The 20285-nt window shown below is 43.6% G+C and overlaps 1 protein-coding gene and 1 pseudogene across 1 annotated transcript; both read right to left on the bottom strand.

Annotated features, from left to right (window-relative positions):
* Positions 1-345: 345 nt before the first annotated feature.
* LOC111560076 lies at positions 346-8310 on the bottom strand (annotated as a pseudogene).
* Positions 8311-10557: 2247 nt separating this feature from the next.
* Positions 10558-19599, bottom strand: LOC105260478 (beta-defensin 105-like). Its single transcript, XM_019828197.3, has 3 exons — positions 15976-19599; positions 15574-15615; positions 10558-12601 (listed from the first exon to the last, which is right to left on the bottom strand). The coding sequence occupies exons 1-3, from the start codon at positions 16043-16045 to the stop codon at positions 12474-12476; spliced, it is 240 nt and encodes a 79-aa protein (XP_019683756.2). The 5' UTR covers positions 16046-19599; the 3' UTR covers positions 10558-12473.
* Between the last annotated feature and the right edge of the window lie 686 nt (positions 19600-20285).

Genomic DNA, 20285 nt, shown 5'->3' with positions numbered 1-20285 from the left:
GAAAACAGCCTGTGAACTGTATCTTTCTCTGCCCGAAAGCGGGGACTCCAAATTTTGGCAAATCAGGGCAGAGGCAAACCTCAGTTTACCATTACCATCAGCCCCAAAAGCAAAGATCTCAGGGTCACAGAAGGAATTTTGCAAAGTGTCTAATTTTTCTGCAGCTGATTTCAGCTGCTTCCTCCACCTGCTGCTCACTGAGCTGCTAAAAGGTGTTCCAGCCAGGGCGCCTGGGTAGCTCAGTGGGTTGAGCGTCCGACTTCAGCTCAGGTCATGATCTCACAGTTGGTGGGTTCGAGCCCCGTGTCAGGCTCTGTGCTGACAGCTCGGAGCCTAGAGCCTGCTTCAGATTCTGTGTCTCCCTCTCTCTCTGACCCTCCTCTGCTCATGCATGCACATGTGCTCGCTCGCTCTCTCAAGAATAAACATTTTAAAAAAGTTTAAAAAAAAAGATTTAAAAGCTGTTTCAGCCATAGGCTTCTGTCCTCATCTGGCACACCATTTTGTACACATGCTAAGAACACAGGACCAAAAAGCCAAAGTCTAGATATGGCTATAACTAAGCTAGTACCTGTGGGATCTTCCTGGGCCTTTACCTCCTCGTCTGTAATAAGAGCATTGAATTAGATTATCTCTAGGCACCTGGGACTTGAATAGGCCACGACGGGATCAATTCTCGCGGCAAGTGGCCAGAAGGAAGATGCTACCGAATCTTTGGCCAACCTGAACTTTGACACGGGCCAGTTTCTTTGGGTCACTTCATGTCCCAGATTGGACAGAGCGTGGAGGACATTCTAGCAACTCTTACCTGTGAAGGAGACGGAGGGGTACTTGTCAGCAGTGCCGCGAAGGCAGCCATAATTGGTGTCCAGTAGGTGGTCTATTTACTAGGTGGTTGACTCTTCTTATAGCACGGGTCCCAGAGTCTGAACAGCAAAAGCCAGGGTCACACATGTGTCTGAAGCCAGGACTGTCACTTCAGAACCCATCTGAACCATGGTCCCACCTTTCCATTCTATCTGTTTTAACCTGTTCATTCACTCCCTCACTGACTTCATCAGTCAATAAAATAGTGAATGGGCCCTATGCCAGCAAGTGGGGGTGCAAAGGTGAACAAGACTCAGTGCCTTCCCTCAGGAAGCTCAGGGCCTAGGGCGGGCATTTCCCTGCAGTGTCAGAAGCTGGACTGATGGCTTCATTCAAAGAATGCAAACTTTAGAGGGCAAGAGAGAAAACCCAGAGCTTTGCCGCACGGAGCTCACAGCCAGAGTATCTTCGCCTCTCTTTTTTTGCAGCTGCGGCTTGGCTTGTACTTGTTCTTCCTTTCTCTTCAACAGAGTGGTGTCAGTTCAGTTCTACAACCCCCAATCTTAACCTCAAAGGAAAGGCACTCGGCTTCACGGTGACCGTCTGGTTTCAGACAACGTGGCTCTCTGTGCATCCCTCTGCTAGCTAAGTGAAGAAAGCAAGACTTCGGTTATCCAGGAATCCATGACCAGAAAGCAACATGACATCACCTGGGCCTCACCCACAATTCCCCATTAGCGAATCTCCTGCAGACACAAAGTATAAATCTAGAGGTCAGAAAAAACAGATGCCTCCTGAACGGCTTCATCGGAGTTCAGACTCGCTGCACAATACACACAGGGTCCTTACTTGATATTCACTTCCCTCTGCCACAATCATTTCTAGGATATCTAGAAGCAGAGTATTTCTTCCTGGGAGGGAGACAGTACACTTTCTAATCCCAATAAACAGTCCTTTCCAATAAATGATCTTTTTTCATGTCTCCAAAATCAATAGGCTCCGATATACAGTGAAAGGTAAAGACTGTGCCGTTTACACTGTAGGCAGACCGATGAGAGACCAAATGCACTGTCGTGCGGTTGTGGACAATTTTAGGTGCAAAGTTAAAGAAACATGGTGCTGGTCCACACTGTAAAAAACATCAATGGAATAATGGATTTAACTCTGGCAGGCAAATTTAGAGTGGCCTCGGCCGTGGCTTTTCCTTCGGAGCAAAGAGTAAGCTGAGGAGAGTAAAAATATTTTGAGAGGAATGAATGAAAAAATTTCTTGTGGTGTGGGTTCTCAGGAGAAGTGATAGAAGGAACTGGCAGTTGCTCTCAAAAGGAACTTATTCTTGGAAAGTACAGCATTGGGAGAGGGGGAACAGACTACACATTAGCTGCCATACAACTGAGATACTGCCATGCGGAAAAGACACTGACGCCATGCCCAGTTAGGACGCAGACCAATGGAAAGGAATTGCACGGCCTTAGATTTCTGTTCACAGTTAGAGGACATTTTTTCAGTAGTCCCATGCTGAACTGGGAATAGTCTGAGTTACAGAACAACTGAAATTCATCACGCTTCTGGGCAATCAACTAACATGGAATATGTATCAGGGCAGATCATAAGAACAGGAATGATGATAAGAACAGTGACATCAAAGCAATAGCAACAGTGAACTTTCTCAGAGAACAGAGGGCGTGCCTGGCTTTGTTTAAGCGGTTTATACAGAGGGATTGTTAAACTTTCCTCAAGCAGTTAGTTTTCCCCTTCAGACAATGAGTAATGGATCCTCTGGTTTTTAGCCGGAACGTGGATACTTAGCATAAGGAGTCAGCTCCTGGCCCTGTGTCCCTGTATGGCCACATGGAGGAGTTTGGACCAATGGCTGGTTCTGTGCAATGTCTTTGACCATGCTCTTGACTTGCTTTTCAGCCCTCTCCATTAGAGCATCTTTAGAACCAGATAAAACAGTCCCATGTTTAGGATGCAAGGTTGACCTTCCTCTCTGGTCTCAACATGACTTAATGGAGAAGAACCTTCCTTCTACCCACACTGGTCAACTTACCTATTTTTGGACTTTTACATGAGAAACAAATAAACTATCCTTTTTCATTTACTATCTTTTTAAGTTTCTTTGTTAAAACAAGTTAGCCTCTACTCGAATATAACAAATGTCTTAATATTTTATATTTTTAAATATATTTTAAATGTTTATTTATTTATGGGGGGGGGGGAGGACAGAGAGCAAGCAGGGAGGGGTTGAGAGAGAGGGAGGGAGAGAATCCCAAGCAGGCTCTGCACTGTCAGTGCAGAGCCTGACACAGGACTTAAACCTAAGAACCATGAGATCATTACCTGAGCCAAGACCAAGAGTTGGACGCTCAACCAACTGAGCCACCCAGGTGCCTTGAAAAATGCCTTAATCTTTAAAACCATCCTATTATTATTACCATTTATAGAAAGAAAATTGAAGCACAAGAGTTCATACAGTTTATAAGGATTGGAACTGAGATCCAACCTCCAATGTCTTGGCATGATAGTCTGTTGTTACCTCTTGTATTGACCATTGAACTCACTTCCAGCTCTAAGATTCTGTGTAGTTGTGATGGTGGTGGTGGTGGTCCCAACTGGAGTCCATCCTGTGCTTATTGTTAGGATTCAAATGTGTCTGAGCTGAATCTGAAGACAGGGAGCCCTTAACTAATGAGTCAGAGGCCTGATGATTGGGGATGGAGAAGACAGCTTAACATGTGTTTCTCTACTTGGATCCATTGTCTGACCTCTGAAGAAAGAGAGTGGGGCAGAAGCTAAGTAAGTGATTTGATTAAGTGAGACTTTGAAACATGAGGGCATGTTTTTATGCCCGTTTTCAAAAGTGCAATGTAAATACCACATCCCAGGAAGCCCCTCCTGATTCTCCAGTTAGAAAACCAAGCTTCTCTTTGTCATCTGTATCTCTTATGGCACTTATGAGAACTGTTTTGTACTATAGCTATTTGTGTATCTTCCTGTCTCATCCATTCACCTATTTACACATTTGAAATTTATCAAATTGCCTATTTATTATTCTGGACAACCTACTTTTGACCAACACAGAAATAATAAAACAATAAACTTCAAGCAAATTAAGGGTGAAGACCATGCTCTATTACATTTTTGATCTCCATTTTACTTACTTTTGATATAATGCCCAATTTCTCATTAAGTGGTAGGAACATATTTCATATCTATTGGTTTGGTAGGCTTACTGAGGCCTGATTGTGTAAGAGTTAAGTGTAGAAATCCAGGAACCATGAAAAACAGTGTTTCACAATACATAGGGAGTCCCCATTAGAAATGACTTCATAACAGGAGGAATGAAAGACAGTTGAGAAAGGATGGATATAAAAATTTTTTAGGGATAGTCTTGGCTGTACCTGAGCAAAAAGAAACTATTTCAAAGGTGTCAAAGATTGAAAAGCAAACTAATCAAGATGCTACTTGTTTAAATGATATAATTTCTCACATCAGTATGTGAGAACTAGAAAGAAATTCTAAATAATCTAAGATTAGGAGAATTGGACCAACTAGTAAGACATAAAAAAACAGACTAAGAACCTTTTGAGTTTAGTTTCATTTAGGTTACAAAAGCTATACTTCTCTAAATTAACAAATGTGTTTGGACTTTGCCTCTGAAATTTCCTCTCATTTTAGAGCAATCACTCTGACATATGCTAAAGCTCTGCTGAATATTACAGAAGAAGGAAAGATCTAAACATAAAGAGAAGTCTGAAACCCCTTGGTGGAGCTTTTAGGGGAATTAACCAGATACTTCTCTGTTTGGAGTTAGTCTGGCTCTGTGTGGTCCCATTGTTTTTTTGTCTAAACTCAAGAAAAGATTTCCAGGGGTGCCTGAACGATTCAGTCAATTAAGCGTCTGCCTCTAGATTTCGGCTCAGGTCGTAATCCCAGGGTCATATGATCGAGCCCCGCCTCAGGCTCCATGCTGAGCATGTAGCCTGCTTACACTGTTGGTGGGAAAGCAAACTGGTGCAATCGCTCTGGAAAACAGTGTGGAGGTTCCTCAAAAAATTAAAAATAGAACTACGCTACAACCCAGCAATAGCATTACTAGGAATTTATCCAAAGGATACAGGAGTGCTGATGCACAGGGGCACATGTACCCCAATGTTTATAGCAGCACTTTCAAAAGTAGCCAAATCATGGAGAGTCCAAATGTCCATCAACTGATAAATGGATAAAGAAGATGTGGTTTATATATACAAGGGAATACTACTTGGCAATGAGAAAGAATGAAATCCTGTCATTTGCAGCAACGTGGATGGAACTGGAGGGTATTACGTGAAGTGAAATAAGTCAGTCTGAGAAACACAGATAACATATGTTTCCACTCATATGTGGAACTTGAGAAACTTAACAGAATACCATGGGGTAAGGGAAGGGGAAAAAGTAGTTTCAAACAGAGAGGGAGGCAAACCATAAGAGACTCTTAAATACAGAGAACAAACTGAGGGTTGATGGGGGGGATGGAGGAGGGGGGAAGGGGAAAATGCATGATGGGCATTGAGGAAGGCACTTGTTGGGATGAGCACTGGGTGTTGTATGTAATGAATCACAGGAATCTACCCCCAAAGCCAAGAGCACACTGTATACATTGTATGCTAGCTAACTTGACAATAAATTATATTTAAAAGAAAAAAAAAAAGTTTCTCTCTCTCTCCCTCTGCCCCTCTCCCCTACTCTCTCTCTCTTTCTCTCTCTCTCTCTCTCTCAAATAAAATAAAATAAAATAAAATAAAATAAAATAAAATAAAATAAAAATAAGAAATAAAATGAAAGATTTCCAATAACTGGTTTGTCCCGGGACATTTTAAGAACACAGGAATGAGTCACACATATTTCTAAAACTTCAGCTTTCTTCTTAAAAGACAGATTGCCACCCTTACATCTATTAGGATTTCCTTTTACCTGGGAAAATGCCAGCAAGGAGAATGAGAGCAGCAAAAATTAAGAAAAAGATTCTCATGGCTCAGACATCAGTGGAGAGAGGACAAAGGAGGGACAGTTGGTAAAATCCAGCTCTTTTACCAAGAGAAGTTGATCAAAACAGGTTCTACAGCTCCGAAAGGGCTGGAAGTCAACTTTGGTTTGTAATGTTCATTAGGAAGAAACTATTTTTCATGCTCTACTGAATAGCGTGTGGGCCTCTGGGTCAGGTATTACCTAAATGAGGTTTACAGGAGAGTAAGGCAAACAACCTGTCCTCCAGCCCGGATCCCTTGAGCCTATGTCTCTGCCTAGACGTCTCTTTTTTCCCTCAAGCCCCATCTCGGGTACCTTCCCTTCCAGAAGATCTATAGTCCCCATTCCTTTTCTTCTTCTCTAAGATCTTACACACAACTTACTCTCTTATAAGAGGACCCAGCTGTTATTAATGGGTGCCTGGTATAATTGCTTTTCCAAAATTATAGTATATGAAAATTTTTTTATCTGTCCAATTCGACTATAAACTCCACAGATGAAAACCACTCTCCCTCCATCCTTTCCTTTCCATTCACTCTTTATGACAGAGCTTTGTAGCAGTAGATATTCAAAAATATATGTTCTTTGACTTATTAATAGCTGTCTAGTTAGAAGAACTCATGAATAGTCAACTAATTAATGTAGATATTATCAAATGTTCAAAGTTTTTCATCTGAAGATGATGATGATGATGATTTTAAGTAGGCCTCATACCCAACATGGAGCCCAACATGGGGCAGAAATCAAGACCTGAACTGAGATCAAGAGTCAGATACTTAACCAACTAAGCCACCCAGGCAACCCTGTAAGATATTATTAAGGATAAGGGCATTATGATTAAATATGACCATGTCTCATATGTTATGGGAATAGCTTTCATTCAACAAATACGGGTTGGAGAACTACCAGGTGTATTTATATGTTACTAAAAAATTTGAACTTTATCCTAAAATCAAAGGAAAGTTATTGAAGGGTTTTAGGTAGGGGAGTTACTTGAAAGATTAAAACTCGAATGAGTAATTCCATTTTGAATAAAGCAGAGTGAGCTTCTAACAGGTGGACCCTCCCACCGATAATAAGTAAAACTCTGGGGGAACAAAACAAAACGAAATAAAACAAACCCACAAAAAAACTACCTGAAGAATATGAAAGTTGAAATAAATACAAGCATATTTTGGATAAAAGTCAAAAGTTGGAAAAATGGAACAGCCCAGAGTATGTTCTCTCTGACTGCAGTGTGGCATGGAGAGGCTAAAACAAAACAAACAAGATATCCACCCTCTTTCTAAACTTAGAACACAAAGATAGAGCTAAGGGAGAAGCACCACAGCTTCTGGAAATGAAAACCCAGAAAAGGGAGCTTAGGTTCTATATGTGAACTCTGCCCATAACTCTTGCTAACCCCTGAAACACGCATTCACCTTGTTAAGATAAAATGAAACAAACACGCAAACACCCCTGAGATTTGAGCTGCTGCCCATTACAGATGAGGTGATATTTGCAAATTGAGTTTAATAGAGTCGCTTTCCTGTCAAATCAAAACATCAGCATTCTTCAGAAGATGTACCAGTCTTCAGATTCTTTTCAACACAACATTCACAGCATCCTGGACATCAATCTTGTTGAAATAATCAGACAAGGACCTTAATATATCCATTTTAACACACTCCAAGTAGTAAAGAAAATACACATGCAATCAATTTGAACTCAGGAAGTCTCATTAGAGAACAGAAAATATAAAAAAAAATTTGATACTAAAAAATACAATATCTGAACAAAATTAACTGAATAGATTTGATAGCACCGAAAATATGACAGGATCAAGAGTCACTGAATCAATAAAAACTATGCAATCTGTAGATGAGAGGAAAAAAAGATTGAGAGATATAGGCCGTCAAGGGTCTGATGGATAACATCAAAAGCTAAAGCAGACAGGTCATTGGAGTCCCAGAATGAGGAGAGAACCGTAATGGGGTAAAAAGTAGTTCAAGGAAATAATGGCTGAAAATTCCCAAATGCGGTGAAAGTAACAAAAGGACAAAACCAGGAAGCTCAGCGAATTGCAAGGAACATAAAAACCATGCTTAGGCACAACACAGTCAAACTTCTGAAATCCAAAAAAAGGGAGAGAATCGTGAAAGCATCCAGAGAAAAGTAACACTTTGAGTTCAGGGAAACCGCAATTGAATTACCATCAGCTTCTCCTCAGAAACGAAAGAGGTAAGTAAGGTGAGTGGGTGCACACCCTGCTGTGCTGTAGGAAAACAAGCAGAAGCTGCCTGCCCCAAATTCCACCTGCAGGAAGAACTCCTTTAAAAGGGGAAGATAGAATAAACATATTTTCAGGGCGAAGAAAACTGAAAGTTTTCTCTACCAGAGATTCCCTAAAGGAAGTTCTTCAGGCTGAAGGGAAATGCAAGAAGGAAACTTGATTTTCAAGGAGAATAAAAAACATCAGAAATGATAAATATCAGAGGTGCCTGGGTGGTTCAGTCGGTTAAGCAGCTGACTCTTGATTCAGCTCAGGTGATGATTTCATGGTTTGTGAGTTCGAGCCCCGCGCTGAGCTCTGTGCTGACAGCTCGGAGCCTAGAGCCTGCTTTGGATTCTGTCTTCCTCTCTCTCTGCCCCTCCCCTGCTCACACTCTGTCTCTCTCTCTCTCTCTCAAAAATAAACATTAAAAAATTTTTTTTAATAAAAATAAATTGGAAGTTTATAACAATAACCCAGTTAGGAAATTTCCTAATATTTGAAAATAAAAAAAAACATAATTCTAAATTATGTATGCATCAAAGAACAAATTAGAAAACATTTCACATTGCACATAAAGAAATACCAATATATCTGAGCGCCTGGGTGGCTCAGTTGGTTAAGTGTCTGGCTCTTGATTTCAGCTCAAATCATGATCTCATAGTTCGTGAGTTCCCCACCCACATCTGGCTCTGCACTGGCAGTGTGGAGCCTGCTTGGGATTTTCTCTCTCTCCCTCTCTCTCTGCCCTTCCTCCACTCACACACTTTCTCTGTCAAAATAAACTAAAAAAAAAAAAAAAAACCCAAAAAAACAATATGTCAAGTTTTGTGGGACCCAGCAAAAGAATCACAGAAATTTGTGTCCAAATGCTTATTTTAAACAATGAAAAATGTCTATACTTATGACTTAAAATTTCATTTAAAAAATTTTAAAAATGGAGAACAAGGGGAGCCCAAGTACATAGAATGAATGAAAGAGCAAATCCTATAGACATTAAGATGTTTGGAACAGATCCAAGGGAACAGGTTACCCTTCGAGGGACTAGTCAGCTCTTGAAGTTTTAGCTTCCTAAATTGGAAGATTAGTTCACTGATTTGGGATCTTCCGTCTTTTTATTTTTTTTTTAAATTTTTTTTTCAACGTTTATTTATTTTTGGGACAGAGGGAGACAGAGCATGAACGGGGGAGGGGCAGAGAGAGAGGGAGACACAGAATCGGAAACAGGCTCCAGGCTCCGAGCCATCAGCCCAGAGCCCGACGCGGGGCTCGAACTCACGGACCGCGAGATCATGACCTGGCTGAAGTCGGACGCTTAACCAACTGCGCCACCCAGGCGCCCCTCTTCCGTCTTTTTAAATGGAGACATTTACAACTATAAATTTTCCTCTAAGCATTCCTTTAGCTGCATCCCCTAAGTCTTGTTTTGCTTTGTTTTCAATTTTCATTCACCTAATATTTTCTAATTTCTCTTTCGATTTCTTCTTTGACCCATTGCTGATCTAGGAGCATGTTGTTCATTTCCACATCTTTGTGACTTTCCCAATTTTTCTCTTGTTATTCCTTTTTGGTCAGAGAGTATACTTGGTATGATTTCGATCCTTTGAAATCATTGAGGCTGGATGTTTGGCTTACCATATGGCCTATTCTGCAGATATTTTGGAAGAACGTCTGCAGAACGTCTCATGGGACCTTGAGAAGAATGTATTTTGCTGTTGCTGGGTGGAGTGTGCCATAGATGTCCAAGTGGTTCACAGTGTCTTCAGATCTATTTCCTTATTAAATATTAAAGTCCTCCAATATTTTTGTTGAATTATCGGTTTCTCCCTGCGATGTGTCAGTTCTCACTTCGTGTATTTTGTGACTCCTGTGAGGTTTATATACACTTATAATTGTCATGTTGACTCATGAGGCTTTGACTCATCTACCATTGTACACAGTTCTCTTGCCTTTGGCTATATCTTTTTCCATCCATTTTGATCTCTTTAGTTCCTTGAATCTAAACTGTGTCTGTGGCACACAGCATAGAGTTGCATCTTCTTTACAAACTCCATTCTGCTACGTTCTAACTGGAGTGTTTAGCCCATTTGCATTTAATGCCATAATTGATGAGGTAAGATTTACATCTGCCATTTGCTATTTGTTTTCTAAACGTTATGCCTCTTTCCCCCCCTCTGTTCCTGCATTACTGACTACTTTTGTGTTAAACAGATATTTCCTGAGGTACCATTTGAATTCCCTGTCATTTATCTTGCAATCCATGTTTGAGTAATATTATAAATGACTTGGGGGTTGCAATTAATTTTAAACAATCTAGTTTGTTTACAACCACCCACCACCAGGGTGGTTCAGTTGGTAAGTGACTTCAGCTCAGGTCATGATCTCTGGGTTCATGGGTTGGAGTCCCACATCGGGCTCTCTGCTCAGAGCCTGGAGCCTGCTTGGATTCTGTGTCTCCCTCTCTTCCCCTACCCTGCTCTCTCTCTCTCTCTCTCTCTCTCTCTCTCTCTCTCTCTCTTTCAAACATAAATAAACTTTAAACAATCTAGTTTGGATCAATACTAATTTGATTCCAATGGTGAACAAAAACGTTATTCTGTGAAGCTTGGTTTTCTCCCCCTTTCTTTTGTTCTGATTAGAAAGAAATTGGAGTTTTGAAGGATGAGAGCCTCTCACTGGCCTTGAAGGAGAAACTGCTGTTCTATGGGAAGAGCCATTGGACAGGAAAAAGAAGGCAGCCTCGGCTCACTCAGGACAGCCCGATGCTGACAGCCTGCAAGACAACAGCCACCCACCCCAGGCCTAGGACCCCAAGTGACAGAATTTTCCCAGCAGCCCCAGGGGTGTGTGAGTAGATCTCTTGCCTTGGATTAGATCCAAATCTGGACCAACACCATGCTGTCAGTCTTGTGAAACCCTGAGCAGGGAGTCTAGCTATCCTGTGCCCAGACTCTGGACCCATGGAAGCCTGAGAGATAACGTGTGCTATTTAAGCTGCTAACTTTTGTGGTGCTTTGTTGTACAGTGAAAGAAACGGATACCGCAATGTTCCAAGATAAATCTCCTTTTGGAAAGCATATTTCTGTGTTCTTTCAAGGCTCCCGTGTGGCCCACAGCATTCTATTGTGTCCTGAATGGTTGATATTGTTTCTGGTCCATTTTATGAACTTATCTTAAACCTAACCTCCCAGGTCTCTATCTTAAACCACTTACTACAGTTCCCTTGCTCTAGCATGCCACATTATTTGGGAATTTTCCCTTTAGGATGGTTTCAGCCCAGTGACCTTGAGTAGCATTCACTGGGTCTGTGGAAGCCACGCCCCTTTGCCCTCCCTAATCTCGTGAGTGCAGTCCACTCCAGTGCTGACTTTTCTGTCCTGCCATGGTGCACAACTCCAGTCGGAGCTCTTTGCCTGTAGACACTTTGAAGTGTGGACACCTGGGAGAGGCAGCCACTGCTGGAGAGGTGGGGGAGAGAACCCCTTCCTCCCATCCACCATTCTCCCACCAAGGAGAGACCAAAAGATGTACTGTTGTGCAAAATGACCAATCATACAATGGTAGCTCAAACATTAAGCAAAATACTGTTCGTCTCACATGTAAAAACTGAGTGATCAAATTTGAGTAGCTGCTCATAAGGATGAATAATTTTGACCTTATTTGTATGAAGCTACAAATTTTATTTCATGAGGCAAAAAGTTATATAGTCAACCATCCATGCTTAGTCTAGGCTGCGCATTGTAAGTCAATCTCTGGCATTTTCATTTATAGGCAAGAAAAGAAGTGAGAAGTTGGTGCCACAGACATTAATTGAGTAAGTATGAGTTGCCTAAAAAATACACCATAAGTTCTAGAAGTAAAGAATGACAATGTATTGATATACCAAGAAATGACGTGGATAATTTCTTGTATTCTATACAATTATAAGTCCACTGACACAAATGCGATGTCCTTTCTGTTTCTCTATTTCGTTAAAATTGGTACACATAGATAGACACACAGAACATGATGGGGGTATACATGTCCGTTTCTGGCTCCCAGGCTATGACCTTGAGGAAGTGACAGCTTCTCTGGGTCTCAATTTCTTCAAATATAAATAGAGATAATAAAATCTACTTCATAAGGTTATATTGAGTTCTCTGAGGAAAGTATGGGGGAAATACTCACAAATGACAAGGTACTCCACAAATTTGTAGTGGTAGTATCTGATTAGGCTCTTAGGCACCTTCGAATCTTGATTTTAAAATCAATAAAAAATAAGCAAAGAAACAAAACAAGGGGAGAAAGAAACCGGAATGATTCTGAGACTCACTCACAGTGTTACTTGGGTAAAGCCACCCAATTTCTCTTGCCCTCCTTTGAAAGTCCAGGCCTGCTTCCAAGACTGGAGGAGGGCCGATTGGGTTCAGCTGACCTTCCGTCGGCAACAGAAAAAGTTCAGCTTGCAATGTCCAACAGGCTTCTCATCCTCAGCACACATCTTCCTGCACTTGCCCCGGCCGAGCCTGCATGGCTCACAAGCAGCAAAGTCACCTACGCCAGAAAGATCTACTGACACACCTGTCCAGGGACTCCCTGGACGTGGGGAGAACATCAAAGGCCACCTAAATAAGGGAGGGTTTATATGGTCATAAAGAGTGTTTTTAAGAGCCAGCCCTGATTTTTCAAAGAGCTCTGCTTTTCTCAGGATGGAGATGGGGAGACTTAATTTTGAAGCAAGAGGTCAGCACATTCTTTGTTCTTCATGTGTTTATAACCTGGCCTGTGTCACAAGTAAGCACAGTGGGGCCAAGTGTCGTGTATATTACAGAAGCATAAAAATACATACCTGATACTTCTGTAAAGGTTACAGGATAAAGATTAGAGGGTTATCTTGTGGTTTGAAAAGATCCTTGAAGGTAGAGGTGAAGTTCGGTGCAGTTTTTTTGGGGGGTCTGGGAATGGTGTGTGTCCTCTGCAAACTGCCTGATCTCAACTTTCTCATTTGTCAAATGAACATTCTAGAAACACTTGTCTACACTGTAAATTCTTTTAGTGGTCAAATGGAGTAATTCATGTGAGAACATGTTGCCAAACACTATTTAGTCAATTAGCTGTTTTTTGCTGTTGTTACTTTAAGCAAAAGCTGTTTTACATGATCACAAAAAAATTTTTCAGGATAACTTTTGTGGACCAGGGAGGTAGTGCCTTTGCCAGCCAAGAGTCCTTTATTTGCTGGTCTGGTTCTCCAGTGGCAACCTTTATGTTGCAACCCCTTATTTTCTTTCCTATTAACTACCTTCTTGTCAGTAACCCAGAGCTACATGGAATCTTACAGGTTGGTCTCACTACGACAACCACTCACTGGGCTCCTTGACAGTTTATTTCCCCATCCTCAGTGGCTATTTAGGATTTTACGTTCCCTGTCTCATCAAAGAAGATGTTTCCTCCCTCTCCTTCCCTCTCACATCATGGCTCAGTGACATGCCCAGAGTTGGTCCATTCTTGGACTGCGTTATATCACCTTGATGCTGGATCTCCTCAGGTTGCCCACCTAACTTATGAAAACCAACCGAAGAGCTGTTTGTGCTCATGCTAATTGCTGGTTGCTTTGTGCTGAAGCTTGCCCGGGGGGCATGGGGATGGCCGTGACTATCCAGTTGGTTCTACGAAGTCCACCGTTAGAGTCAGATCTGTTCCTCAGGCTTCGCTCTAGTAAAGCCCAAGTCCGCATCACATGTCTCTTCTGCCAGACGTAGTGCACTCATCACAACTTGTGATAAGAATTCCTACTGGCTCTGAAACAAAGCCCCTGATGACTTTTATTCCAACCCGCTTTGATTGGGGGCAAGAGCAGACACAAGCTAACATTCTACTGAAGGCTTCCTGAGAACACTGAAAAACCAGTGCCCTGCTTCCTCGCCACACAACACTTCAACTCCTTGTTCATGTGTAGCTGCTGATTTTATCATTTTCTCCTTCTGAGTTCCAATCTTCTTCCTTACCTGGGAACTTCTGGGTGAGCAGCCATCCACCTTGTCTTCCCAGCTTATGTGAGTTCCACCCGTCTTCACTCAGATGATGCCCCAGCCTGTCTTACCTCCTGAGCCTTGCATTACCGAGGCAGGGAGGAATCAGCGTTTTCAGCCCTGGAACCGGGTAGGATATGGACTTATGTTGTGTTTCTAATCTGACCTACGCTTCGGAATGCCGGGTAGAGTCTCTAGATGCCCATTTGCTGCCAAATTAGAACACCCATTCTCCTGCTAACCCGCTCTGGCTGTGTTTACATGCAGGGCTTACAAGCAATGGTCGGAGTGATTATTTATGACAGCATCTGCTCTTTTCAGGCAGGGTGTGGTCTGACCGTTCAATGCCTTGCTGTCTGTTGAGGATTTTGTATGCCACCTCTGCTCAAGGCTATTGCTGGGCGCTTTCCTACCTGGTTGGGAATCACAGAATCCAGACTTTGTGACTCTGGCATCCTGAATTGGAAGCCTAGCTTACCACTTGTCATTCTGTCACCCGGGGACAATTATTTAACGTCTCATCCATGTCCCAGCTTCATCGTCTTGTATAAGACAGCAGTTACAATATCACCCACATCCTAGGGACGTTTTGAAGGTTAAATGACATAATCCACATAAAGTTAATAGACTGCCTGGTGCACAGGAACTGCTCAGTGATGAGTAGAATCTTAATTGTTTCTCACTCCAAAATGCTGTCTAAACACTTTTAAATTCTGTTTGCAATTCTCCAGAGATATTTCTTTCGGTTCTGTTTATAATACGCATTCTTCCTGCAGAAGATAAGTATACAAAGAGATCAGGGGGTGCTTCAACGGGCACAGCTCTTCTGTATTGGCGGTGAGATTTCACCACTCCTTTATTTGATCCTTCTGAGACCAGTAGCATAGGCTGGGACACCTCTTACTGGGTTTAGGGGCAGAGCCTGTAAGACGTGGGCGAGCATGTTCTCAGAGCAGTGCTTCTTGGCCGGTACAAGCCTGATCCTGTAACCTTGCTTTCATTAGCACCACAAGCTGATGACAATAGGTCATTACCAGGTCCAAATCTCTGTAGCCGAAATTCCAATTCAGTAACTAAGAGATTTCCCTGTGAGATAGCAAACCCAGATATGATGCTGGCTACAAGAGGCAGAAATCTGGGGTTTCAGGCAACTCTATTCTTCTGATTCTTTCTTTTTTTTTCTTTTTTTTTTTCAACTTTTATTTATTTTTGGGACAGAGAGAGACAGAGCATGAACGGGGGAGGGGCAGAGAGAGAGGGAGACACAGAATCGGAAACAGGCTCCAGGCTCTGAGCCGTCAGCCCAGAGCCTGACGCGGGGCTCGAACTCACAGACCGCGAGATCGTGACCTGGCTGAAGTCGGACGCTCAACCGACTGCGCCACCCAGGCGCCCCTCTTCTGATTATTTCTATCACACCTTGCCTCCAGAAGTCAGAGGGAGCTGACAGGTCAGAGGTCTTAAAAGTAGAAATTACACACAGGGGATTCAACTTACCTCCTGGAAGTGGCTTGGAATACTCGAGTCCTGCCTGGCACCCTAAATTCAAAATAGCACATTTTGGATTTTAAAGTCAGTGCAGGAAATAACGCTGTACAAAACAACATTCCTGGCTCCACACATCTGCTGTCAAAGGTCAGCAGATCACAGAGGCCGTATCTTTATTCTATTTCTGAAGGCTAGCACTCTGGGTAACCAGTAAGAAGTTTAATAAAAAGGTTGGGGGTAGGTGAGAGAGGGAATTGTAGTTTGCTGAGAAAATGCCACTGTAGATTCAAGAAATTCTCGTGAGGACCTCAGTGGGGAGCTGACTGTTAATCTCGATTTTACGGTGGCCCACAGAAGAACCATCAGGCTTTAAGAGCTGCCCCCATCACAATCCCATCCATTTGCAATTACCTGATGGAAACTGGGTGAAAATGAAGAAAAAGGCAAAGACAACATAAGACATCTTCCCGGTCAGGGTCATTTCTGGGGAAGACTCTTCAGAGCAGAGGTCTGGGACCTCTGCGAGAGGACAGGAGGCTCACTTATATTTGAAAGTAATGGGGAATACACTTGGTCAATGAAGTGAATCAATAAAGAAAGCACACTGACATGCTCCATTTCCTAGGATCAAGGACTGACATGATGGGAGGACCTGTATTCTGGGAATTCTGGCTGGGGCAGTGGAAGGAACATGAGGCCAGGAGCTGGAAAACCAGGAGCCACGCACTGTTGCTACTGATGCAGGATGTAGGAGCCTGCTAGCCCCTTCTCTCTCCCAGCTCCATTGTCTCTTCCATTGACTAAGGAGCAGCCATAGTGATTGACAGACGCAACATGCCCAGAGCTGGTCCATTCCTGAGCTGCGTTCCATCACCTTGAGGCTGGATCTTCTCAGGTTGCCCACCTAACTTCTGAGCACCAACCCAAGAACTGTTTGTGTTCATGCTAACTGCTGCTTGCTTTGTGCTGAAGCTTGCTGGGGGGATGGGGATGGCTGTGCCTATCCACTTGGTTCTTTGAAGCCCACAGCTCCTCTGCCAGTCTCTTAGGGTTGTTGTCAAGCTGTAGGGATGAGGCTATGGATGTGCTTGGAACATAGGGAAGTGCTTGGAAAGAAGCCTGGTGCCCTGTAAGAAAAGCCCAAGCAATGTGCACTGTTACTGCCCTGGTTTTCATTTGTACTACCTTCACACAAGAAAGGGGGTTGGTTAATCTCAATTTTATGGTGGTCTGGGAGAAAAGGGGGGGGGGGTGGTAGTCATTTTACCAACTTAGCTCTGAATCCCCAAGCCTGTGACAATGTCAACTAGCAGCCCAAAGGCAGAATTTCCACATCCTTTTCATTCATCAAGAACACAGGTATCAAAATTACTACTTATATCCCTGCACCCCCAAATAAGTCCCATCCTGTTGTCCATGCTTCTGCAAGGCTCTGTTCTTCATCTTGGGAATGCAAAATAGGATAACTGAACAAGGCAGGCTGAGGTCAGACAGAGCGGGTTAGCAGATGTATGACCTCGGGCAGGTGGCTTACTTTGTTGAACTTGTCTCTTCATCTTACAATGGGGACGGAATAAAGGTACGTACTTCATAGGATATTTAAAAGGACTCACTGAAATGAGTATTAAGTGGCTATCAGTGTGTCTGGCTATTATTACCAGCCTTACATTCACGTGTCTGTCTATCCTGCTTTGCGTCCAACTTTTATGTAAATTCTTTTTCAACTACACCAACTCACAGTGAACTTTTTCTGGCCTGGGAAGTGCAGCCATGCTGATATCTGTACGTTTGTTTCCGTGGCCTTCAAACAAGGCAGCTTCGTGAACATAAGGCAATACGTAGGTACTAGAGGACGAGAGCTGAGCCTAACAGCCTCAGCCTTCAGCTTCCAGGCATTTTTAATAACCTGGAGCCAGGCCAAGTGTGAGGAGGGCAGCTGCACACCCCTGTTCTTACCTTGGGGTTTAATGCTCAGCACTCACTGTATTGCAATTCTTAATAATTTTATCTTTGAATATGTGCTCTGTAAATCAAATCTGGTCGGAATAGGAGCAAGTCTGGGACCTTAGAGCCTCAGTCCCCATATGATCTGCCTTCCTTCCCCTCCTCACCTTCTTGGGGGTTCCTGGCCCCCGGCCCTGGGGGCCCCACCCAACCTCCTCCTTTCCTATCCCTCCCAGAAACACTGCCACCACCGACCCCCAGCTCGTACTGAGTGGAGATGTACCTAGAGATGGGATGGCAGTGTCTTAGGGCCCAGCATGCCATCAAGCCCTCCCGTGCCATGACCGTGCCATGGTGTAGGTGGGCAACCTGGCAGGAGCAGACCTCTCTCCAGCCCCCAATTCAATGCGGATTGCTTGTAGCAGATATTGATATATCCTTGAGAGTTGCCCGGCCACCATGGATGGCAGCGGCAGGCTCATGGGGGAAACACCTGGCTTGACTCTCTCTGGAGCAAGACATGCCGGTCCAGCAGTGGCTGATGGTGGACCACACACGTATGCGCAGTGGCAGTGTGGGGATCCCCAGGCAGTGTGAGCATCTGCAAGTGTCCTTCAAGCATCTTTGTGCCTAGGAGATTGTGACATTAAATAGCAAAGAACCATTACTATGACAGATCGAGAGAACTAGATACCTTTAATGGCGCCTTTTTCCTACTTCTTGAACATGGGCCCTTGCACGTTATGTAGCTGATCTTGACCTGGAGTGAACTTCTAGTCTTAGGAAAACAAGATGACTCTAGAAACTTTCAAATTAATGGGCTAGTCCTTGTCATGGGGATTGCATAGCCTCCTTGCTCCATCATGAGGCCAGAGATGCCCCTATAGAGCGGTCCCTACCATGCTCACTTCTGTAGCTCAAAGCCTCCTGCTCCAAACTCAAATCCTTCCATATGCAACTGCTTTGAATATGGTACAAATCATCATTTGTTTAGCCATTTAGAGCCTACCTGCTTTGCACACCCCCACAAAAGTTCCCCCCACATCTGCTAACATAGATAAGACAAATCCCAGAGCTGTAAGACTCCAAATTGCTGACAGCCTTCTAGGGCTTTGATCCCGAGACTTCTCACCTTGCTGGTGAGAGGTATCATCTAGACTCATGAGCCCCTGTCTGGCACCCTCTCCCCTGGGAGTTCCATGGCCCTTTGGGGTGGGCGCCTCATGCTACCTTCTCTGGGAGGCCCATCCCCTCATGCAACCCTGTCCACGTACCACCTGATTAACACCTCTCATGGTTCTACCTCTTCCCTGAGCAGCCCTCAAACCCTGGGACTCACCACATCCTTGGAATTCACCCACTCAAAGTTATCTGCCCTCCTCACAGTGAGGTGTGAGTAGGACACATCTTAGCTCTTACAACGTTGCACGTCCCTTGGGAGAGTTAGTTGGCTATTTGTGAGTGCTCAGACAAAATCACATATGCCATGCTCTGAATGTCTGTGTCCCCCCAACATTCATGTTGAAACCTAATCCTCACGGTGATGATGTTTGGAGATGAGTCTTTGGGATGTGATTAGGTCAGGAGAAAGGAGCCCTCATGAATGGGATTAACACCTTTATAAAAGGGGCCCCTGAGAGCTCCCTGTCCCCATCCCCCAAAGGAGGACACAGTGAGAAGTTAGCCATCTGCAACCCAGAAGAGGGTCCTCACCAGCACCCGGCCATGCTGGTGCCTGGTCTTGTATTGCAGCTTCCAGAACTGTGATAAATGTTGTTTATAAGCTACTGAGTCTGGGGTGTTTGGTTATAGCAGCTCAAACAGACTGAGACACCATACGCTGAGAGGAAGACAAAGAATCCCAAGCAGGATCCGTGCTGCCAGCCCAGAGCCTGATGCAGGGCTCGATCTCACAAACCATGAGATCATGACCTGAGGAGAAATCAAGAGTCTGACACTTAACCAACTGAGCCACTCAGGCTCTCCTAAAATTTTTTAAGTGAGTATTGGAAGGGAATAGAAAAAATTTGTATATTCAGCCTATCATTCTTTTTTTTTAATGTTTTATTTATTTTTCAGAGCAAGAGAGAGACAGAGTGTGAGCAGGGAGGGGCAGAGAGAGAGGGAGACACAGAATCCAAAGCAGACTCCAGGCTCTGAGCTGTCAGCACAGAGCCCAACGCGGGGCTCGAATCCACAAACTATGAGATCATGACCTGAGCCGAAGTCTGACACTTAACCGACAAGCCACCCAGGTGACCCTCAACCTATCATTCTTCACTGGATTTTTCATATAAGAATATATAATCAACACACACACACACACACACACACACGTACGCATACATACACACACCTCACAAAAATCTCATGGTGACTGAGGCTAAGGATACATGGAACATTCCCGCATAGTTATTTTAAGCAAATTGTTTAATTTAGAATAATTTAGAAAACCTGCACAGTGGAGAGTTCTCACATACCCCTCCCCCAGCTGCCCCTGATGTTAACATTCATGCTAATAATTATTAATAGTATGACCACGATGCGTTTGTCAAAACCAAGAAATTATCATTGGTATGTCATATTCCTACTGACTACCCTACAGATTTTGAGTTTGTCTGAGGTTTTCTCACAACCGGACTGGGGTTTGGGGCCTGGGAGAAGAATAACACAGGGTTGAGGCTCCTCACCTTGTCCCTCGTGTCAGGGGAATGTGCTGGGGACATGCCTGTCCACCCCTGATGTTAACCCTGGCCACTCATTTAAGGTGCCAGCTT

This window comes from Felis catus, chromosome B1 (assembly GCF_018350175.1).
Source record: "Felis catus isolate Fca126 chromosome B1, F.catus_Fca126_mat1.0, whole genome shotgun sequence".
Taxonomy (NCBI): domain Eukaryota; kingdom Metazoa; phylum Chordata; class Mammalia; order Carnivora; family Felidae; genus Felis; species Felis catus.
Note: the sequence above shows the minus strand (reverse complement) of the source record. Positions and strands in the feature narration are given on the sequence as shown.